This window comes from Chroicocephalus ridibundus, chromosome 12, assembly GCF_963924245.1.
Source record: "Chroicocephalus ridibundus chromosome 12, bChrRid1.1, whole genome shotgun sequence".
Taxonomy (NCBI): domain Eukaryota; kingdom Metazoa; phylum Chordata; class Aves; order Charadriiformes; family Laridae; genus Chroicocephalus; species Chroicocephalus ridibundus.
In genome coordinates this window covers 10,678,792-10,702,937 of record NC_086295.1, presented here as the reverse complement: position 1 = coordinate 10,702,937, position 24,146 = coordinate 10,678,792, and the positions used below count along the sequence as shown (strand labels likewise).

Genomic DNA, 24,146 nt, shown 5'->3' with positions numbered 1-24,146 from the left:
TAAGTTTACAATACATGGGAATAAGCACAGGGTAACAAGTTGGGCAACCCACCTTCTAAACCTGCCAAAAAAAATCCACCATTCTGAGAAATCCCTGGCATGATATGAGTGACGATGACCCAGCTTGAAGAAATGGAGACTTTTATTGAGCTACTAGGACTTGCTCCTACTCTGTCTTGTCTTGCAGCCTGGTACCCTGCGCAGCCACAAGACCTGTGCACCCCAACCTCTGCGGGGCAGGAACCAGTTTGTTCCCTTGCCTTTCTAAATTGCTTTTAAGATCTACAGGTATTTTGCTGGATACTAACAATGACGAAAATACTTAAAATTCCCAATTGAAACATATCCTTTATCTTCCTCTCTGCACCCTTTTCTCACCATGCCCTTATCTACTTTTCTAAATATTGCACACAGTGTTTTTAGTAAATAAAAAGGATATTAGAGTAGACAAATAATGTTTACCTACCAGCTCAAGAAAGGTGTTTCTGGCACCAATTCACAAGTTACAAAAATTACTTATACCGAAAGGGACAAGGAGTGTCTTTTTGTGTGCAGGGTGCTGTATAAACAATGAGGTCCTAGTCTCCGCCTGGCTTTCTGTGGCATTACCACAAACAATACTAATTCTTAAATACCTGCCTGCCTTTAAGCACTTAGGTAAATAATTGTATTGATTGTTGTAGGACTATTCACATGCATAAAACTAAGCATATATTCAAATATGTTGTGAAATCAGGGGTCAAGTGAATTTTGCGTGCAAGGCATTTTCAGATGATTAGGATATATGAACTTACTTGTTAAGACCAGCTTCAAAAGCAGCTAATGTGGCAATCGTTTTTTTGGGCAGGGCAGGGGGAGGAAGTAAAAGATGGGTTTTTTTCAAGACGGATCTAAAGGCTTTCTTGTACTTCAGAGACTCCTCACCAGAACCACGACTGCAGGCAAGAAAGGCAGCAAAGGAGTCCCCCAAACCAGCAATCTCTCCGAATTTAATGTGAGAACGGTGTAAACTCAGACCTGCAGATAATCCACAGGGAAATCAGGGGGTTAGTGCTGAGAACTGATGGGGAATAACAACTGAAAGAGCTTTGGTTTTTCTAGGCCGGCGGGAGGTAGCTCATGCTAGGAAGCCTGCCAGCTCTGAGCTGATGCTGGGAGCTTTGTCTCCTTTGGATTGTAGGAACACACTTTGCAGTCGAACTGATCTGAGAGATTTTGATAGTAAAACCAGCTGTCTCGTTGCAATGATGTTTTTGTTCCATTGTCAAAATTTTGAGTCAAATCCATGAGTGGGCCGCAGCTTGTTCAAACCCTGAACTCAACACCCTTTGTGCTCCTTTGGCTTTTCCACTGTGGTTCATGGGATATCTCCTTCCTGAGGAAAGGGCTAGGTGTAATAAAAGCCGTCGGTGTGAGGACTTGCAGGTCTCCTCCGATGCCTCCCCAGTGCTGGAGAGGCAGAACTGGAGAGCTGCAGCCTGCCTCAGGCTGGTGAGACGGGGGGAATAACGAGGAAGAGTGGGATGTGGAAACCAAACGCCCCAATGCCGCTGTGGCCAGGCTGCATCCCCAACAAGCAGGTATGCTGGTGGGAAGGGGCAGCTGTGTGGTACCTGTGCTGAGTATGAGGACAGGTTGGCATGGGCAGGGTGAAGATGTGCGCGTGGTGTGCAGTACAAGGGGATACAGGGAGGGTACACATGGTGGGAGGCCCCAGCCCCATCTCCTCAGCGTGAGCCCTCCAAAGGTGCCTGTTGCCCCTCTCTTGGATGTGCAGATGATGATGCACCTGATAGAGGTGTCATCGGGCAGGAGCAAAGTCCCCCTCAACGTGCACGTGGCAGAGACTGTCTCTGATTTTGTGCTGACATGGGAGATGGGGAAGAACCTCTGTATGGCCACAAAGCCACTCCGGTTCCCTTGAGGAGATTGGAGCTAGAAGTAAGATCAGCCAGGGAGCTTTCACCCTGTGGGGTGCCAGGAGCTGTGATGTTCTGCGTTGGTGAGCGCGGAGGGATGGCCCATGCCAGTGAAGCTGTATCTGCAGGTCTGCGGGACCTATGGCTCAGTGGCATAGCGTGCGTAAGAAAAACAGCCATCCACAAAAAGCTCTTCTTTTTAAATTGGTATTTAAAAACTGTTCCTAGGGATCAGTAACACAAGTACTGTAGTGAGAATGATGACTTTCATGGAAGCAGAGCCTACAGATAAGGTGGTATTCAAGTGTCCACGCTTTAAACCACGAATTTCTTTTAAAAACTTGCAGCCAAATGTACATTGACTGCACTGACGAAGATAAAACTGTAGCTACGAAAGCGAGAAAAAAAAAAAAAGCGTTAAGAGAGTACCTGCCATCGGTGAAAATACCGACTGGCTTTTGCCAGGAAGCACGGGGGCAGCGGCGGGGACGGCTCTCCCTCCGGCCAGAGCGGCGGCGGTGGGTGGCAGGGGACAGGTTAGTGACAATAGCGGAGGGGCTGCCAGGGCGTCCCCGCGCTCCGGCCGGGCCCGGCGGGGTGCGGGACCCGCGGGAGGCTCCTCCTCCGCTCCGGCCCCGCAGCCCCGCGGGTGCTGGGACGCGGCCGAGGGCGCAGGCTGCGACACGCCGCGGCCCCACGCGTGCGGTAGGTGGGGTGCGGGACGGCCACCCGGGCCGGCGGGCAGCCCGGGGGAAGCCCCGTCGCGCTGTCGGGGGCCGGCGGTCCCGCTGACAGGCTACCGCGGGGGGCGGAGGGGCCGGGGGTTCCTGCCCGGCTACCGGGGAAGCAACAGGTCAGATGAACCGGTTAAAAATCCCCCGCGCCGTCCCTCCTGCTGCTGCGTGTGCCGGCGGGACGGCTCCGCACTGCCCCGCGCCCCTCCGCAGCCCGCGGGCTCCGGCGGGAGGCGCGGCGGGGAGGGGAGGTGGGCGCGCCCCGGGCGCAGCGCGGGGTGCGGAGCCACCGCCCCGCTCCGCTCCCTTCCGCGGGCATGCGCGCCTGCCTCGCACATGCTCACTGCGCCCGCAGCGGGCGCGCACACTCCGCAGGGCTGCGGCTCCGCGCTGCGCTTACGGTGAGTAGAGGCGGGGGAGGGCCAGGTCCGCGGAGCGGCTTCTCCCCGCGCCCGCGGAGGGGGCCGGTTCCGGACTGCCGAGCGGGGCTCTGCGTGCCCGCGGCTACTAGCCGGAGCGTGAATCCGCGGAGCGGGGCGAGGACGCGGGGCAGGGCGCTGCCGCGGAGCGGGGCGCTGGCCCCGAAAGCCGTCGGGGGAGCGCGGGGAGCCGCTCTCCGCGGGCGCGGAGCGGCGCCTTCCGCAGCGTGAAGCGCGTTGGGGTCCCGCCTGCGGAGCTGCGACCAAGAATTAACAGAGGTAGTTGGTTAGTCGATGCGCAGAGTTTGGTTTTACCTTAAATCTGTCTTCGTTTAGTAATTGTTTTAAAAACTGAAGTGTGCGTTTAAATAAAATGCTCTTTTTCGTTGCTTATACGAGGAAAAATTGTACTGTGATTTTTGCAGTTTAAGTAAACTTTTTTTGGTGTTAAACTTTGCTTGAGCGCAGTGAATGGCCTCTAAATGAAATTATTTATGGTATACAACTACTGCTTTTCAGACATTTTAAATAATGATATATTCTGTTCTATAAAATTGTAATTGTTAAAGTACATATGGTTAACTAATAAACAGTTTATTGGTCTGCATCAAACTTATTAACAGAAATTTTGTTCAGTGTAGTATCGAATTCACACATCCCCTAGCGCTGTTAAAGGCAATGGCAGGAACGGTTTATTGTTTAATCTTTCTCGTGGAGTTTACAAATTTACTGAGAATTTATTATCTCTGCAATGCCATCCATAGAAGAGTTTCCCCCCAATGCGTTGAGAAAGCATGTCTGAGTTCTTTCTGCCTGTCTACATCTGTGTGTATTAGGGCAGTCCCATACAAAAAAGATGGCTTATATTTTAATTAGTAGTTCTGTGTCTAAACTAAACTAATGTTTCTTAGATCATTTCTTACATGTAGTGTTGCATTGTTTTGTGTTACCTGTTGCTACATACAGGATAAAGGTTTTTCTCCTCATCCTTGTTGACATGAATAAACCACTTCTATTCTTAAACAAAGCTGAATTTTTATTTCTACTTTGAAATTCAAGGCATCATGTGGCCTCAAATGTTACTCATGCAAGTAGGAAAGACTTGCCATACAAATGCCTTGAAAATAATCAGTGCTTGCAGCTTTGGAAGCATTCCAGAAACTTTTTAAGCATGATTTGAAAATTCTCTTGAAATGGCACAGCAGCTGATAACTTGATTTAATTATTCTAACTTACATCTCTTAGTTAAAAAAAAAAAATAATCTTAACGTGTGGTGCAAAATTAAATTGTGAAATTGAGTCAAATTGTCCACGCAATTCTTGTGCCTCTTCTACTCCCCTACCAACAGGTCAAAACATTTGGCTAAATAACAAGCAGCGTACTCTTTTGGTTTTAGGCTCATTGATTTGTTTTGCTTTGCTTTATTTAGCCCACTCCCTCCAGCTCATTTGCTTTTAAAATACTATGTAGAGACATGATTCCCATGACTCGCTAATCTTATCACCATTATTTGGTTGAAATGTTTGAGATCGACTCCTGTTCCAAATATCTCACAACCTTGGCAGTCTTAAATTTCATTAGAAAAGCTTCATTAGGGAGAAATAAAAATGTTGTTGATAATTCCCCCTCCAACAATAAGCCCCATATTCAACTACACGATGTGTGCAGATACACCTTGATTATACAAAGGAATTAAATTCAAGTGTTAATATGAAGAACTTGATCTCAGAATATCACTTGAAGAATTTGTGTATTGCTGTGGTGTTGTGCTTAGCTACTTGATATGAAAATGTAATAATTTAACTATTAATCCTGCAAAAATTAGTTGCATGTTTAACTTCAAGCCTGTAAGGCATCGTGCTGAAGTCGGTGTGGCTGTATTTGTATGTCAGTGTGTCTGTGTGCACACTGCTGACAAAGAAAACAATTCAAGAAGTTAGTAATTTTCTGCTGTCTTCCCAACTGTTATTTATGATGTGTAGTAGTAAAACAGCTATTCTGGAATCAGCTATAATTCTCTTCAGTAAGATTTGTTTCTTCTGTGCCAAATTTTGCAGTAACCAGGTGGTTTTAAGGTGTCTTCAACTGCGGAACAAGCAAGAACAGTGCTGAAGACTAATTATTCCTTGCAGTAAATTCCTTCTGCAATAAATTCACAGGTTGTTAGACTTAATCTGTGGAAATGATTGTTAAGATTACTTGCGCAGTGAAAAATGCTTTTAAAATTTTGTGAAAACTATCAGAAGTTCTTAGAATGCTAAGAAAATATTTTTGAATTAATTTTGCCTGGCTGGAGTCACTTTTATTAGGGACAAACTGTTAAATGAAGTTGCAAATTCAAATCCTTTTCATAAACCACAGAATGTTGCACTTCTAATATGAAGATTTTAAATATATCCTGTAAGTGGAGGGGTCATTTGGTAGATCAAGTAGGGAAATCTCGTACTGCCGTTTCCAATGTCCAGTTACCATATGCATGTGTATTGTTCACAGCAATAGCAAGAGGAACTTGATTAGTACATGGTGTAGTCTCCTGGACTAACAATCAGGTTCTTTTCATTAAATGTCACATTGTACTACACGGGACAGAAAAATAGTTGTACCAAGAAGGAACAAAAAAATATATTCAGAGCCATAAACAATAGCATATACAAAAGTAAAGCCATTCAGGTTTTAGATACATCCTCCTTTTCAGTGGCTTAATTTAGTAAAAAGTACAAGATTTATTTTTTTTTAGTGTATATCTACTAAAAAAAAAAAGCTACAACTGCTTAAACCTCTTGGCTTAATATTCACTTTGATATGAACAGGGAGAACTTGGCAAATCTCTTTCCCTCCCTTTTCTACTGTAAAGCCAGAAAGACCATCCTGGCTGGGACTGTTTGTGAAGAGGTCTCATCAGAAAACAATTGCTCATGGCAGGCTAATTCTTAACACAATACTTCATCTTTGTTTGCAGATCTTAACTCAAGTAATGATGTTTAACAAACACCTTGTTTTAATCAGGTGAGGATAAGCCTCTCAATTAGGATGCAAATAATTGCTCATCTGGGTTTGGTCATTTGGGGCCTGGAGGTGTTGCCATTTGCAGGTAGGTTTGGTACTACCAGGGTATTGAACCAGGAGGGAGGAGGAAGCGGAAATATGGATTTAGGACTCTGCAGTCATCTTGCAAAATATTGTTTGATAACTGCATACAAAACCCAATCCAGTTCCCTTTTTCGGCAAGCTGTTCAGTTGCTCTTGACTTACAGCTGCAAGAGGCGTGAGAGGAAAATTGGATCCAAAATAGTGGTCACTGCATAGATGGTTCCAGTGAGTGTGTCACAGAGTGAATATTTAATTAAAAATAGTCAAACTTCTTTTCACTAAGTCTTTCTACTTGGGCTTTTAATTATGTCTTTCATTTATTTATGTATTATCGTATTTTTTTTCAAAGGTGTGTAAAAAGAGAGGAGAAAGATTACACAGCTATAAGCCTTTCCATTTAAAATTATTTGTCTGCAGCTGCTTAAGCCCTAGCATTAGGAGTCACATATAAACATGTTTGTTTAACATCCACGTTATCTGTTAGATTGTACATGGTTCATTAACATGGAGAGAATACTTTTTGTTTAATAGTGTGTGGGACCTGCCAGAGGTCAGAAGAGGTTGTTTGCCTGAAGTCGAGATGGCATCTTGGCTTTGCTCTCATTCTGTTTGTCACCTCTGCTGCGTCCGGGAAATACTTCATTAGTGCCGTGCTGAGGTATTTTCCCTCGTGTTTATGTACAGACGCTCTGTGGAAAGCCAGAAGTCTGCTGCAGGGTTGCGGTAAGCTTTATGGGGGATTTTAAGGAAGTTTTGTTGTAATTTGTGGAGGATTGTTTTAGTTGGGGTTCGATTAGAAAAAGCAGCTTGGAGAGGGGAGCCCGGGACGTTGTTGTGGTGCCCACAAAGTGCGTGGCTGTAAATCGTATTTTACGGAATCGGGGAGATGGGGGTCCGATGGCTTGGGAAGCTCGGAGAGTTTTGTATGCCAGTGAACAATGTTTTGTTGGTGTGGCTGGGTCACAGTCAGACTCGGAACAGCTGTACCTGGTGGTAATGCTGAGCTGAGACTCAGGAGGAGAGGTGGCACCTCTGTCTGCTGGGGACAGGGCAGGAACGGGCCCTTGCGGAGTGCTGTCCGCTCTTTCTCCTCTTGACTAGAAACATGCTTGGATATGTGAAACTGTATCAGGGACACTGGAAATACCTTGCATAGAAGTAACCACGGCCTCAAGTTTGAAAAGGCTATTTAAAATGTTCTAATAAGATTTATGTATGCAAGCCAATGGCCATGCACTGCACACAGTATTGAGGCACAGATGTGCACACGCACACCTATGCACATTTTAATTTTTCATTTCAGCTTCTTGAAAATATTTCTGAATGTTTCTGACAAGTCAGTGATTTTCTCCAGCCCGACTTGGATGGTGGAGCTGTTTAGACTTTTTTTGCCTTGGAGGGAGAAGACAATTTAAATTTCTGTTAGGAAAAAAAAAAAAAAAAAAAAAAAAAAAAAAACAACCAGAAAATTGACTTCTATGATTTTTATCAAGCAATGACCCCTGGTAGATAATAACCAAAAGACATTGAATTAAATGAGCGTTATTATAGAGGTCAAAGTGGCTGTGGAAGATGCAATGTGAATGAAGCATACCGCAAATGTGCAGTTTTTTAAAAGCATAACAGTAAAAATAGAAGGGATTTAAAAAAAAAAAAACCAAAAACTGAACTTCTGTGTTGATTGTACGTTGTAACTGAAGTACAGTGAGGGCCTGGATATTGTTTTAAAAAAGCCAGCAAAACAGCTATTTCTAAAAAAAAAAAATAGTAGGTTCCCTCAGAAGGGTAGAGAAAGAGAACAAAAGTAAGCGTTATGTTGGGGGGGAATGTCTGGTGTAGGGTTTTTTTTCTTTGAATTATTTTCAACAAGTACTTACTCTGTTCTGTATTTTTAAGAAATTATGTGGACAGCAATTTTGTTTCTTTACCAAGGCAGTGAAAACACCAAGAATCCTTTTTATAATTTGGAAAGAATGTCAAAAGAATGAAGTAGTTAAACCTAAGTGTATTAGATCATACGCCTTAAATGCATAAATAAGCATAACTGCAATCACAGAAACCAATGTTAAAACCACCAGGAAAACTCACCCACAAACCCTAATGACTTAAAGGGAATGACCTCAGCCATTGTGAAATTTGTGCCTATTTGTTGACTGACATTTTTTTGTAGAAGCAGAGTGCGTGTTTTGTTGGGGTGTGGGATTTTTGTTGTTTGAAAGACTTGCTGGGGGGTTTTTTGTTGTTGCTGCCAGGTTTGAATACAAAGAGTGAAAACGGGATTGAGGCCGGGAGAGCCTGGATGTGATTTGGGCCTTAGCGATTCAAAAAGCAGGTGAAGGGTTTGTTATTGATGGACAGAGACTGGTAGAAATTGATTGAAGTTTGTTTTTCAGATGTTAGAAACTTCCTTGATGATAGCCCATTTCTAACTTATTCCCAGCTGGTTTCCTCTTAAGGAAATGAAGGTTTAAAGTATTTGGTTACAAACCTGAGATTTCTTCACGTCCGTGTCTTTACGTGAGTGCTGCATGAAATGCCGGTATCATTCATCTCCCCTCTGCTTTTTGGAGAGGAAATTGATGCACGGTAGAACCTCAACTTGCCTTTGCTGTAACACCACTTAATAATTCAGGGAAATGGAAGTCTTGAATTATTTCAACAATAATAGACTTCTTTGGGAATGTTTTTAAACAAACCAGTGCTACAAACTGCAAACCTGGCCAGAGCCGAGTCACACTGCAGACAAGGCTTCTCTCTGCTGCCTGTTCCTGGCAGTGGGCTCCTATTTTTCTGGGATGCAGTAATTAAAGGAGGTCCATATTTAATTGCCTCCTCTTAGATGTGCAGAAAGGTTTAGGAAAATTAGTAGTTTTGTGCTGTTTGGTGTCTAACTCTAGGTGTACAGTCTCGTGGTGCGGAAATTCTCATTCGCCGTCCTTGCTTTTGGGAAGGAAAACAGCCCAGCTAAATAAATAAATAAAAATCCTAAATGAAAAGAATGATTTAATACTAGTCAGCCCAGATAGTAACTAGTTAACCCACAGAGAGCTGACTCCTCTCTGTGCTGGAATGGGCAGATTTCAGAGAAACTCAACCAGAGTAGGGAAGCCTGGTACTTCCAAACAAAGACAAGGGGACGTGGGGAAAATTTCTTAAACTCAGCAGATGCCTTAAAAACTGGAAATGCCTCTAGGATTACTCAGGCACCCACAAGAAACAGCGAAGGGAAAGTGGGGCAGGCATCTGATTTTTTTGTTGTTGTTGTTTTTAAAATAGGTTGAGTAAGCAAAGCAATCTGGGGGCCCCAGTTATTTACAACTTAGTCTGTGCACCATGCAGAGTGCCTTATCAGCTGTCTCAAAGGCAAGTTTTGTGTCTATTGCAAATTGTGTCTCTTGATGACACATTTGATTCAGCTTTTTGCCGTGTAATTGTCCTACAGCTGCTTTGAAATAACTTTGATCAGGTTTGAATATAGATCCGAATCACCAGTTTTGATTCCCCTTGTGACCGCTCTTCTGTGCTAAATTACTATCTTTAGCGTTTAATTGTAATTATCTGGCAATTCTTTGATTGTAAGTCAAGTCAAAATGTATTTACAGAATACTTTCTGTAAAAGCTGACAATGTGTACTTGAGTTTGTAAACTATGCAAATTTATTATTTTTTCCCATTTCTGTGGCTGAAACAACTCAAAATCTTGTTTAGAATTGAGCAATACTTTTTATTTGAAAGAGAGAGATTGTTTTTCCACCCTTTAACAAACTAAAAAGCACCATTTTTTATGAAACACGACAGTTTTATAAGTAAAACATTTGAATGTTATATTGGCTGTGTCCAAATTTTTTAATAGGCTAACTTTATTTTTTTAATTTAATAGCTTGCGCTTGGTAAGTGCTACAGTGATACTACTTCTCTCCACTGAGATACAGAGTTAGGAGTAAGTTACCATATTGCTTGTAGCAAAACAGCTAAATTTTCTCCTTCCTTGTGTTTAACTGTGGGTAAATATATTAGATCCAGTCCTGCTGCCACTGCAGTTACCAATCCTTTCACTCAAATAAGGATTGGCCCCTTATTGAGAGGGAGCAGTTTTTAATCTTCTGTACTTGTTGCACAAGTGTATTAAAAAAAAAATAAATCACATCGTAACCGCTGTCAGTGCAAGTCCAATTGACTTCTTCAGTGCCTGAGCGTTGCAAAACAGGAGCGGGAATCGCTCTCTTTCTGTGATATCCATGCTCAAAGGCCTTACTTGCAACTTGGCAAAGGTTTTCAGCAGCAGTTAGCAAAAGCTAACAAATCCAGATCAGGTGAGAAGCTGGTACAGATCCCTGTGAGGGAGGTACCGCAGCCCCTGCAGTAACAGTGGATGTAAAGTCCTGCACCAAAAGACCTTTGCAGCGATGTGACTTAGTGCTTGGTATAATATCTCCTCTGACCTAGTACTCTTTAATGTGTTGGTGCGGTTCACGTGTGCAGCAGGAAAATAAGGCAGACACCGAATTTCTTTTTATTTGTTGAAATAAAATAAAGATCCTCATTTTGTTTAGCCTTGGTAGCCTGTGGTGTAAATACCTACTTTAGAAGAATCTTGGTTTTAATAAATTACAGTTTTATCTGAAGAAGAGACAAGCTTAGGTCTCTTGACCTAAAATACATAATCATTCAGCAATGCTGTAAATGTGTGTAAGCTGGTACAAGGCAGTGTAAGGTATCTTTTGTATGAAGACTTTGACAGACCTTTGCTGTCTCTCCTTCAAATGACTTTGCCCTCTTCAGTATTTCTGCACCTGAAAACGTTAAGTTGTGGTTCGAAAGAAGGCATATTCTGCCTGTTATGTATGACAATTTTGTTTGTTTGTCAACCATCCTTCCGGTTCACTGCAGCAGATGAATATAATTTGGGGAAGATAAACGGATGGGGAGGGGGCCTAGGGAAGCAAACTGAGTCTTTGCTTAAATATTTGAAATCCAGCAAAACTTCTGTGCTAGATTAGTTGTGAAACACCACTTATACCCCCCCTGCAAAGTAGGGGTGGTGGGTGGAGACGAATGCTTGGTTTTAAATTGAAAGTAATAAAGGATGCTGCTGCTAAAAGTCAGATGCATTGATGTTGGAGCCTGGCACTTTCCTTCTTAAAGCCCAATGCTTCTCTTTCCCCCATTTTCCCCTGACACAAATCAGGAGTATTCAATCAATTCAATCACAGCAGCGGTTTAACCATATCTGTGGTGGAGCGGGATGGTTGCTTTATGATGCACAGAAGCATTGTGCCCTGGTTTAGGACAGGAAGTGGAGAATGAATATTGTTTTGAACTTGAACTTCGTGAGCAGACAGAAAGTAATTATCGGAGCTGGAACTCCCCTGGGAGGAGCTGGGGAGTGATGCACTGTGCTTGTAAGAAGCACTGTGGGATCTTAAATATCTAGTTGCGTTTACGCTTTGGTTTTACATTTCTGCTTTTTAATTGATCTTCTGCTCCTCAATTTTTCCTTGGCAAATAGAGGAAGAAACAATTGCATGCAGACTTCATGTACTGTATTTATTGATAGACACCTTCCTGCCCTCCGTTTGCTGGTGGGGCAGGACTCTTAAATTTCTGTCTTGGTCCTTTTACTTTCAGTTGTAAAATGAACTCTTTTACTGCCTGGGTTACTTAAGGGGCCTATTATAACATGAAAAATTGACTTAATTGATGATTAAGAGCACATAATTGTATCTGAAACCATTTAATCAGAAGCTGCGAATAAGCCACTTGTGTAGTATTTAGTATTAATTATAAACTGTACAAGCTCTTTATCTGTCTTATAAAATAGAAAACCCAGCTAAATGACAAAAAGTCTGCATAGTTGTGAAGTTAACATTATGAGTATCAATTTTTTTGTAACATATTACTATTAAAAAATTACTGACCACTTTCTAGGAAAAAAAAAAGGCGAAGTTCTGCCTTCACTGAATGTTTTTGCTGTATTTCAATGGCCTGTGACTTAAGCAAACTAAGTTTTTTGTGGTGGTTTTTTTTGTTTTGTTTTTGCTCTGCTTTGGCTGCTACTTTACAAGTTCTTCAATAAAGAATAGTCAGCGCAAGACTTTACCTTTTTTTACAGACTGTGGTATCTTCTGCAGATTTTTAAAATACTGTTTCCTATTAAGTTAGATAATTAAACAAAGAAGGGAAAATAGTTTTTGCTTACTTTTTTGAAGGCGATACTTCTGCCTGTTGTAGATATGTGGTTTTTGGTTCTCAGAAAGGAGTAATTCATTATTTAAAAAAAAAAAACATTTAAAATGTAAAAGTAAAATTACATTAATCTTCAAAGTAAAATTATATACACATTCTTTATGATAATGTTTCCCTGATCAAGTTCACAAGACTTATTTTAATCTTACATTAACACAGTTGTGGGATTCTTTATTTGTGGCGAAGTTTTAAAGGTAGTAAAATTAAGTCACCTTAAAAGAAAATTGTGTGGTGATTTATGATAGCAGAGAAGGCAAAATTCCTCTAGAGATTTTAATATCTTCCACCTGGTATAGAAATGAAAAGAAAATATTCTTTAGCTGGTGACTAATTTGTCACTAATACCCAGGGGTTCCTTCATTACAAAGCAAAGATGTCAGTTTTAAGAGAAACGTACAGTGAAAAAACCAAGTGCAACTTCCTGTTGCAGACAGTTGAAAAAGGAGGAAAATAAAGGTCTGGAAAGCAGCCGAAGCGGTGTGAAGGAAGGCTCAAAAGCTATCAATCAGGGCAAAATGGTTGGGCAAGGATTTTACCTGCAGGCTTCAGTGGAATTCATTAGGACATGTTCGAGGAGGAAAGTCACTCGATACGACTCCAGAGGAGGAGCTCTGACATGCAGTTAATACCCAGGCTGACGCTTAGTTCTCCTCCAAACTGCACGTACTGCATCCTGGTAATTGTTTGCGGAGGAACTGTATTGTTTAAAAAAAGTCACACTCTGCTTATTGATGGCTTTTTTACTTTATCACAATGGTAAATGGATTGGGTCCAAGGCTTACAGTTCAAATGAAAATGTAGCTAGAGAATATCTGCAGCTAATGTCAGCTCAAACCTGACAGCAAGCATCACGGTGTCTCTGCCATATCAGTGTCTTGACAAGGCATTTTTCCCAGTGGAGAGCTATTCTGGTGTCCAGACACTTGTGTAGTGTCATCACTTTGCCTTTTGCTGCAATATCAAAACTTTGACTCCGCTCGTGTCCCTTCAGTGATGCAGTTTCACAACAGCTCAGTATAAGGAGGGGGGGAGCATGAGCCATTGCAATATTGGGGGAGAGTGGAATGAGGACTTTGGTCTCCCTCCCTTAAGAAACTAATTCTGCACTCAGGTCATATGTGAGTAGGCGCAGTAAAATGTGACTATTGGATAGAAGACATCTGCTTATGACCAGCTTGAGAAATGAGAAGTAGGCAGTTGGCCATGGCAGCAAAGTGTCGGCCTGCAGCAGCAGCGGTGTAGCTTCTTGAGGGCTTTCTGGTTTGCTCTTCCCCTACTTTTTACTACAACCCAAAAAGTCGCTCAGGAAGCGCGTTAGCAGCATTATCTATGACAGAAGTAATGATTCAGTGTTAGGACTGAGCGATGTTAGAGGTTTGGGATGAAGTAGCGAGTACTGCACCAAACAACGCGCATGTTAGAAACAACATGTGCGATGACTTTGTGGTAAAAGTGTTTATGTAGCGGGGGGAAGCCCTGGCATGTCCTACAGGCTCCAGGCCGTGTTAACACAGTTCTCTCTCACTGGAGAGTGAAGTTTAATCTCAGCCATTCTATGGTTAGTTGGAAAAAAAGGAGATTTTACGTTCTGTCAGAAGCAGATTATTGGAAAGGAAATTTATTGGTTTTGCTATGTTTCCTTCAGTTATAGTGTATTCTTCACGCAGAGCACTGAGGTGAATAAGAAGTGGGTTTGTTTGTGTGGTGGGTTGACCTTGGTTGGTGGCCAGATGCCCACCAGCTCCTCTCTCATTCCCATCCTCAACAGGTCACGGGAGAAAATAAGATGAAAAAGCTTGTGGGTCGGGATAAAGACAGGGAGATTGCTTACCAGTTACCATCACAGGCAAACCAGGCTTGGCTTGGGGAAAATCAATTTATTGCCAATTAAAATAGCACTGGATGGTGAGAAACAAAGGGAAGAACTAAAACGCCTCTGCCCACACCAGGCTCAACTTTGCTCCTTCATTCCCAAATCCTCCATCTTCCCCAGAGCGGCTTGGAGGGTGGGGAATGGGGCATTCCAGTCAGTATATAACATTTCCTTTCTACCACTCCTTCCTCCTCCTCACACTTCTCTGCGGCCCCGCTGTGGGTGCTCTGTGGGCTGCAATTCCTGTCAGGAGAACCAGCTCCAGCCTGGTCTCTCCAGGGGAATCTGCTCTGGCGCCTTGAGCACCTCCTTCCCGCCTTTCTCTCCGGCCTTGGTGCAGGCCTCGCAGGGCTGTTTCTCCCGCGTTTTTCCTTTCTGCTGTGCTGAATTTTGCTCTTTCTTAAATGCATTTTCACAGAGGTGCCACCGGCTTTTCCGGTGGGCTCGGCAGAGTCCTGCTGTCCCTCATGGAGCCGGCAGTGCCCGGCACGGGGCAGCCCCTCACCTCTCTTCACAGAGGCCCCTGCAGCCCACCCTGCCAGCACCTGGGCATGGATGCCCCATACAGTACGACAAAATCAGCACTTTATTAATTCATATCAGACTGTGATCTGCAGCAATTTCACATCCCATCCAGTACGAATTGCTGCCGGTTTTAGAGTGTTTTACCACAAGGGAAGGAAAGGGAAGGGTGACACAGAAGGTCAGCTCTGCTTATCCTGCGTCCCACCTGAGGTAAGAGACGAGCCTGATAAATAAGGAGTAGCTCCTGGAAGTTAAAATTAGATCCACCTTTTCAAAAGTCTCTGAGTTGATACAAAAAGGCTATTTGGGCATCTTGTGGTCACAAGTGATCCAGTGCAGAAAATTGAACTTGTGCTTTACTGATGTTTAAGGACTGAGTTTTTTTGAAAATAATCTCATCCCACTTGTATAGTAACATGCTGGCTGTTGAAATGTGTTGTCTTTTAAATGACTACCTGAACTAGGGGTGTGGGTTTTTCTATGTTTAGGATCTTGTATTTGTTAGATCTATTTTCTTGAGAGTTTTTTGGGTTTAAGTTGCTTGTAATTGTGTAACCACTCTGTAGATGGGAAAGGCTACTGTAGGAGACCAGTCCTCCTTCCTGTCTTGCCAAGTCTTTTAAATGTTTAGGGGTTTTTTTTATGCGTGTTCTGTTAATATTCATATCAAGAGCATGGGAACAGGTGAGATGGTCTTGCCATCAAATGGTGGTCATCCTGCGATTCTAATCCTGTATCCAGGGCTTAAATAACACTTTAAATTTCCTTCACGTGTTGGGCTTTGGGGCTTTTCAAGCCATTAACCTGAAGCTTCTATGGTATCATTTTTCTACCTGATTTATGCTACAAAGATCTGTGTTCAGTTCCTTATGAGCCACCTGCCATTCCTGATGGTGATGGCAGCTCTGTGCCTAGGAAGAGCCTGGGGTCTGCAGGGCAGAGTTTGTCTGAGGAGAGCAAAGGATCCTGCTCGTCTCAGTGGAAGCAGGTTTACTTGCAGAGGGATCTTGACAAAGATTTGCCTGTAGCTGCTAACAAGGTGGTAAGTGAAGATGACTATGTGGTCCTAGTGTTATCGTGCATATTAATGCGTTCTGTTGGCAAAGTAACGTTTTGTTGGGCTGCTTTTTCCTGCTCAGGAGAGCCTTACATTTATGCTTTTGTCCTGGGAAGCAAGTTAGAAACGCTATTTTAACAGGAGTCAGCTCAGGAGAGAACTCTATGTAAGCATTTTTATGCTTAACCTGACAATCCAAAATCTTGCTTGAAAATATGGTCTGCCACTCTACAAAGAAACTGTCAGTCTTTCATTAATCATTCAGTGGTCCTTTAACTATACGGTAAACAAAACCCACCAGGCCTGTGTTGTACTGCTTGCAGCCAATTCTCTTTTCCTCAACACCTCATGCAGAACTTGGTTTGAAACCCAATCTAGCAAGGTGCTGCCTCCACCAGCCAGACGTATTATTAATGGCCCAGATGCCTTCTTAATGAAAGGGTTTTGTTGTGCCAACACGATGCTTTCTGTCCTTCCTCAAATGGATGCTCTCTGTGTTGATGCAGATACCATTACCAGAAGTAGTACTATGGAACCTGCAATCTTGTGGTCTCTGGAACTTAAAATGCTGTAATTAGTCTTGGCACGTACTCTTAAAGGTTGGTGTATATTGGGCTTTTTTCAGACTCACTGAAAATTAAGCCCTGAGTTGTCCTGGGGTGTTTCTGTGGTGTCTTGAATGGTTGATGCACCCTTGCAACCTTTGTAAGTGCAGTTTGGGTTGTAATCCACAAATCAAATGATAGTAAAGAAGAAATTGCTGGGATGTGACTTGTGGAGACATTTTTCAGATAGTCCCCTGACAGTGAAGTGTTTAGAAGTTGGAGTATTACGTATGCAAAAGGAAAGCCAAGGTTTAGTTGCCAAAATCTGACTACTTTAACTTGTGAGTTGACTGAATATAGGTATGCTTTGCCCTGAAGTTTTAGCCTAGAAGTTACGCAGCAGTTCCCAACACTGTAAATTTGAAGATTTCCAGGCTCATTTAAGTGCTGTCAACCAAGGCTTGTGTTCAGTCTTAAGCATTTTTCACTTCAGTTAGGAAGGCCTGAAATAATCAGTTCTTGGAAAGGAAGTTGTGTTATCCTGACACGAGTTTAGAAGAAATATTTCTCCCAGATTGTAAATGTCTGAAATACACCACTCAAATTTGTTCTGCTGAATGTTAACTTACAATGGTGAAGGTAAGTGACTGTAAAGTCAATTTTCATGTTTAATTAGTTGTATGTGTGATTCATATGTTTTTTATTCTCATTCCATTTTCTTGCCAGCTTTGTATTTTGTACTGCTCTGAATCTGTGAGTTTGTATTTTGAGGCAATACTTGTGCAGTGGTGGCCACCAGCTCTCATCTTTCAGGGACATGCTAAGTGCATTTTTGATCTGAGGATTTTAGCTCTCTAGATACTGACACGTCAGATTTATTTTCTTTTTTTGATATAAAAGAGATACGATGCAGTTGTCTTTAAAGATGCGTGTAAATTCAGAAGAGTAAAACCCTAAGCTTATCCCTTAAAAAGCTCTTCAGAAAAAGAATTGCATGGAGGAGAGCACCTGCCAAGCCACCTTCTGCTTAAAAACACAAGTACCCTGTAGCCAGCCACTGTGTTCACCCATACTAAACACCAGTGACCAGTCTCCCACCAGTTCCTAAATGCTGTTTAATTATCTAGTTATCTAGTAAAGCTTTTTGGCTTTGTTTTTAATTGTAGTAGACGGCTGCCAAGGTACATGCATGACATGAAGTAAACCCCCAAAGTAGTTTGATACCCCTGCAAACAGGACAGCGCTGCAAATACCTACAGTAGACATCAAGTAAGAATTACTGGCTCAAAGTCTGCTTGTGAGTGTAGTTTATGTATTAGGAGGGGTGGGCATGGTCCTCAAAGCCAGGTTAAATTAATCCGTTTGTCAGTTAACATTAAAATAGTGGAAGTGGTGCCAATTTCAACTGTATTGGAGTATTTAATTGTAATCCTGTGTTTACAGGGAAGTACAGGTAGCTGTCACCTAAGCAATGGCATAGTTTGGGCAGACTGTCTTACTTGGCATTAGAACTACAGTCGCCCTGCGAGCAGTGGGACCCTCCTTATAGCAGTCGTGTTGATAGATCGCAGGTATGGTTTCAAGACTGGATTAAGCTGACTGAGAGCTGTGTTGACATCACAAGAAGTGGCCTCCTCAGCCTGGCTGCATGTTCCTGTCTCCTCTGCGTTGGTGCTATCAGATACTCTATAAACTGGATCAACTCACTGATCCAGATGAGAAGAAAAACAGAATAAATAAATAAATCAGTTTGTCAGTCGGGCTGTAAACAGACTTGTGTGGGTGCAGGAGCTTGTGGCTGGGCTGGGGAGAGGACAGGGTTGCATCTTTGGTCAGTAGTAACATCTTTGAATTCTTACAATCATTTGAAGCTAATCAAATCGCAAGATAGATGACAATGCAGTTTTGCTTTTACCTTTGATAACTGAACTGCCAGGCAACAATTTGGGAACAAAGTCAATTTACAAGGTGTAGTCAACTTAGTTGTTGAGGATTAATCAGCTTGATGCTTTAGTTTAGGTATTTTTTCATGTTCCCTCTTTTATTTATGCATTTAATATATAAAATTCCAACCTTTACCTGGCTTGGACTTCCAACAGCATGTGCCAAGTTCTGTCCTGCTCCTTCATCTGGTTCCCAAGGGCACTTTTGGGTAGGTATTTTTGAAATATGCATCTTAAGCACATTCCAGAGGAAGTTCAGAGCAAGACCTGAAGTTTACTGCTGCTTTCTTTTAAGACAGCTAGAGAAGCTGGAGGAAAATTGTAGTTGTATATTGAATGATAAGAGTGCTTGCCCCAGTCATAGGAAGCCCAGGATGATTTCTTCCAGGTGCAAGCTGTGTGTGACATCTTCAGTGGATGAAGGCAACACACTGATTTCATTCCCATTTGGAGCTTGTCAGAAGTGACTTGCCCAAAATCTAACACCGTGTTAGTAGGACAGTGATGAGAATTGGGAATCCTTAATTTCTGGGTTTCTGAAGTCATTGGTGCATTGGCTACTTAAAAGTCATCACTGAAATGAGCAACAGCAATCCGAATTTTTTGGTTGCAATTTGTCCAATTTGGCAATTCTATTTTAAAGTAGCATTAACTTTCCCTTCAAGTGAGGTTGGTAGGATTGACTGACTAGCTATTTTAATTACTGAATGTAGGTTACAAGAAAAACTTCTCTCTGACAAAAGCATATTATATCTTGGCTCTTAATACTAACCAGCTCAACTTTAATTTCACAGCTTGCTGCCAACAGCTGCCTTACTAAGACATAGTACTCATAATAAATGAAATTTCATGAAAAAAGAAAAATGAAAACTTTGTTCCAGCTGGATTGAAAAGGCAGTTGGAGCATTTTTATCCTGCATATAAAGCTGCCATCCACATAAACATTTCAAATTACTTTTTCATTTTTAATAATGAGGATCAGACCTTTTCTTATTATTCAGTCAAATGCAAGATATTAGAAACATACAATTTCATTCAAAGTCTATCAGTTATTGAATCCTGTCCAGAGTTAAGCATTGAAGTGTTTTGGGAGAAACTCACCTTTTAGTTTCAGGTTTTTGACAACCTACTTGGATGAAAACCCTGAAATGAGCAGACTGCTCTAGCCTGCTTGGTAGTGCTCAGAGGGATGGTAGTTACATGATTTGCATTTGGAGCTGTTGCTTGTGTATTGTTGAAAGTCCTGCAGCTGATGAGTGCTTGCCCGGACTACCAATGGGAATCTCAGTTAAATTATCACGCAGCCTCTCTGCACATGGAAGAGATTAATTCTCATAGCCACAAATAGAATGAATGCTTTGTACTTGGTACCATAATGTAAGTTCATGCTGAAATACAGTGCCAGTAACCAACTCCTTTACCAATAAATTCACAGTTCTAATAACCATGTGTTTTTACTGCATCCTGATCCCAAAGGATCAAAGAAGCATTGATTTGTTTAGCTTTGGGTCCCATCCCCTGTTGTTCTTGCTCCTTCCCCTTGCTCCCCATGAGCTCGAAAGAGCCATATATGAGATGAAACCCAACTGTTGTATAGTCCACAGCAGGGAGGGACGCTTTGCAAAACCACAGAAAAGAACATTTCAGCCAGTAGAAATGACAGGAAGTGTTGTGGGCAGACGGAACACAAACACTAGAGCCTGCTTTGGCCAAAAGTTGATATCAACCTGTCTAAACTGCTGTAAAGTTCTTTATTGACAATAAATGGATTGAAAGTTAAAAACTCAACATCTTTAAAAATTATACTATGCCTGTGGCATACTGCTTTGCTGCTGTAAGAACAGTTCCTTGAAGACAGCACTGATCTTCCCAAAATGTGGTTGAGGATGCAACTAACAATATTTGTTCAAGACAGTGAAGTTGAGAAGCGTTGATATGAGGGTCTGATGAAGCAGGTATGCGTTACTCAGTCGAGGTGCCAGCAGCAGAAGCATTTTGTCCTTCAGTTAGGAAAAGGTGAGTGATACTCACAAGGAACATTACTTCCCTGTAGCTGAGCTATTGCTAATGTGATCATGTCCCCAGACCTCTGTAAAGGCCCCTTGTCCTATTGCAAGCACATGCTAAGACTTTGTGTAACATCTCTTGTAAGTAGTCACTGGGGGCAGTTGTAGGACTGGTTGATGTTCCTCATTAAAAGGCTGACCCAATACAAGGTTTCTGAAAATTTGAGTCGGCGAAACTATTTAGCAAGCATTACTGAGATTACTTTACAAAAAGGTGTTTTATGGTTCAGACAGTATTTGGTGGCTCTTGTATTACAGCAGCAGGTAGAGGTCCCAGCTCCACGCTGTATGTAGGTGTAACTAAGAAGCTTCTTGCTTCAGAATATTTATTTCTCATGACCAGAGAAAAATGTGTGAAAAACCAGCATGGATGCAAGATACAAATTTCAATGACCAGGTCATTATTTTATTACAAAGTAAACCAGATATTTGGTTTACTTTGTAAACCTGTTTCCCCAGCCTTTGGGAAAGCTCAGTAATTCCTAATGGCCGAATGTGCTATTTCTAAGCCTAGAAATCCTGCTTCTGAGAAAAAATAAAAATATTTAATTATTTTTAAAAGAAGAACCTGGGGCTGAGTAGCTGCAACTTTCACTGTTTTAAGTATTTTTTTTTCAATCCTATCTTAGATCAGTGCAATGAAACAGAGTTACTGGTTGTATGTATGCCTGTGGGTCTATCAGAACTGGCAGTTGTTCAGGGAAAAAGAAACTGATACACTGAACAAAAACACTATCAGCAATTGGAGAAAATCCTTTTCTGGCATAATTCTTACTTCAAGATGTTTATGCTGCTGAAGTATATTGTCACCTCGAACTGTGATTTGTTTGCCTGTTTGCTGTTGCCTAGGGTCTATAAAGTAGAGATTGCAGCCAGTACTCGAAGCAGTATAAATGTTTGTTGCCAGCTAGTCAGGAAGTGTGGGGAGAGAGGGAAAGATGACACGTTTCTGTGTTCAGGAGCATGTTTCTTAGGGGTTTTTTTGGAAAGGGAAGGTCCAAAAACATTTGCTGCAAAAACATCATTAGTCTTTGTAGATGGGAATGGCAGAAATAGGTACATTTATCTGTTACTAGATAGAGAATATATGTAGGAAATATTTAAAAATTAGAGTGATTGAATATCTAAAACTCTTTCCCAGTCTAATGTTTTCTTCTGCATCCAAGATATAGTGCAAACCATTTTTTTGACATTTGATCTATACTGTTTGTAGATCTCTCATATACACAGAGGGATTTACTGCTTTGTAATCAAGCTGCTGAAGAAAAACGTTGTCCTTTTATTCACTAGGGATGACTGTAATAAATTAAAATGGTTTCCCATTAGCCTTCCCTACTTAGTTGAACCACTTAAAATTACTTTGGACTTTGCCCTCGTCTGACCTCCTCACCTTTGCTGAAACATTTCTGCTTCCAGGAGTGCGGCAGTGTTAGTCCTAGAGCCTTACTTCACTGACGGAAGTTACAATTCATTTTGGGCTGGAAGCGGAGTGCCAAGGTGGAGCCTATTTGGAGTTAAAAGGAATGTTTAGTAGTTTTAAAAGCCTAATGAATGGCCTAACTTGCGGGTGTTCTGTGGCATCTTATATTGCTGTTAGCGTTAAGAGCTGATTGTAGCCTGACTGCATGCGTATTTTTCAGTTAAGACTCTGTGCATGCAGATGAAGATAGGTTGTTTTGGTTTTAGGTTTTGGTGTTTTTTTTTGTCGCTCCTGTGAGGTTTCTGTGGCAATAATGGTTTTACCAGTTTGTGGACAGAACTGTAGAGTTGAAACAACAAAATCTCTGAGGCTTATCTGAGCACGGAAGTGCATTTATAACATTTATACGTAAAGTTCTCTTTTTCTGCTGCCTATTAAATGCAGCCTGAATTATGTTGATTTACAAAACAAACTGCAGGTTTAAAACTGCAGTTCTGTCAAATGTACAATTCTTGTTTTATAACTGATAGTGCCCTAGTCTTAAATGGATACGCATTAAGAAGTTGTGCTAAAGTAAAAGAAAGCCATGACAGTTATTAGACAGTATATATGCAGTTCAATTCTGGATTGTTATTTTTAGTTATGATATGAATGGAAGGGTTGGATTACTTACTGAGTTCCCAAATCTAGTGTCCTTCTGTCTGTTACTTCTCTTTGTATTCAGGTTCTAAATTCAGGTTTTGTACTTCTCATTGGCTTGGAATAGTAACTTGGAGGTGATTTGAAATGGTCTCAGTGCAATGTTGTAATCTGGAGAAATTTAGAGAAGATGCCACACTTGTAACAGTGCAGAGAAATACATGGCATTACTGAATGGGATTCTCTGAAATATTTCAGTGAAGTAAATGTGCATGAGGAATCGATAGAGGATAAAATTGAGAAGTTCTTTTAACAATATAAAAATCACTTGTTTACACTTAGAAGTCGGACCAGATTGGCTTGTTTCTGTGCCAGGAAAGCATGTAGGGCACCCCAGATTGACCCCATGTTTGTGGTGTACAAGGTGGTTCAAATGTCTGGCTTTGGAGGCACTGCTAGTGGAAAATCCCCCCAGCTAACCTTGGTCATGCACACCTTGATAGATTGCATGCTTGTTAATACTTACAAATTAATGGCTTATTTTATAGACAATGAAACTGGACAGAGCTCCAACTGTGTCATAGCACACCCATATTGAAGACAAGTAAATGCACTAGGGAGAGAGCTAACCGCACCCTTCAGAAGCACAGCACACTGTGGGAAGGCAGCAACTGAAAAACAAGCTCAAATGGCCTTCAGCAAACGTATCTTGCAGTACCCTAGTTTTATAGGAATTAGTAGCTAATGCCAGTCCGTATCATTCAGGAAAAGTTCCAAAACTATCCTATAAACCCTTGCTATTCCAATTTTAAAATATTTTTTGTTAAGCAAGGGCTAACTTGTCAGAACAGAAAAAAGCAGCCATAGGATTCTTGGCTGGTCATAGTGAAGATCTCACATCTTAAATATTTTCAGCTATCTGTGATTATTCCACATAGGTAAAAACAACTGATAGCCTGTAAAAATTTGAATAAACACAAGGAAACCACAAGATGACTGCAAATGTTGCTTGAAGAAGAAAAACATGTCCTGTATGTCATTGATCAGAGTCATCAAATCATAACTGAGGGCGGTTTTGTATCACTAGTGTTTTCTGGTCAAGAGGATGCTGGGACTAGGGTCATATTAAGGGTTTCAGGTGCATTGTATAACATGGGGGATATCTGCCCAAGAAATGTGGAAAAACTACTGATGTTTCTGAGACTATTTTTGGAATCTGTACTTATGTATCTTGGGCCATTGGGGTGCCAAGGGCAATATTGTGAGCAGTTAAGAAAAGGAAACCTGTTCCCTAGTTTTGCAGTTGCTGGGGCACACTTGCATCCTGGGAAGAGAGCAGACCAAACAGAGTGTTTGCCCAGTGAGGCTTGTCTCTGTTCCAAAGCAAACTCTGGGCTTTTTGCATACAAAAGTATGCAAGAATTCATAATCTGACCCTCTATATTATTTGTGTGTATACATAACCTGCAATTCATTAAAAAAATCCGTGCTGCAGCGCTCTGTCTCTGCACTGTCTGGGAGCGATGCAGAGACAAGAATGGTCTTAGCAATTGCAAGAGGTTTCATACAAAACCACCAGCTTGAAAGAGCTTATCGCTGGTGAGAGAATGATCTCTGGCATTTCATAAATCATCAGCAGTACTAACATGCTGTTTGGAGATTTATATCAT

At 41.8% G+C, this 24,146-nt stretch overlaps 1 protein-coding gene across 8 annotated transcripts in view; it reads left to right on the top strand.

The window, feature by feature from the left end:
- The first annotated feature begins 2,550 nt into the window (after window positions 1-2,550).
- EYA2 (EYA transcriptional coactivator and phosphatase 2) overlaps window positions 2,551-24,146 on the top strand; it is a 98,173-nt gene continuing 76,577 nt past the window's right edge. For 6 of the 8 annotated variants that reach the window (XM_063350206.1, XM_063350201.1, XM_063350200.1 and 3 more), the window contains exon 1: window positions 2,965-3,054. In XM_063350206.1, the coding sequence (XP_063206276.1) occupies window positions 2,990-3,054 (65 nt within the window). In that variant the 5' untranslated portion in view covers window positions 2,965-2,989. The other 2 variants (XM_063350204.1, XM_063350203.1) reach the window with 2 other exon arrangements.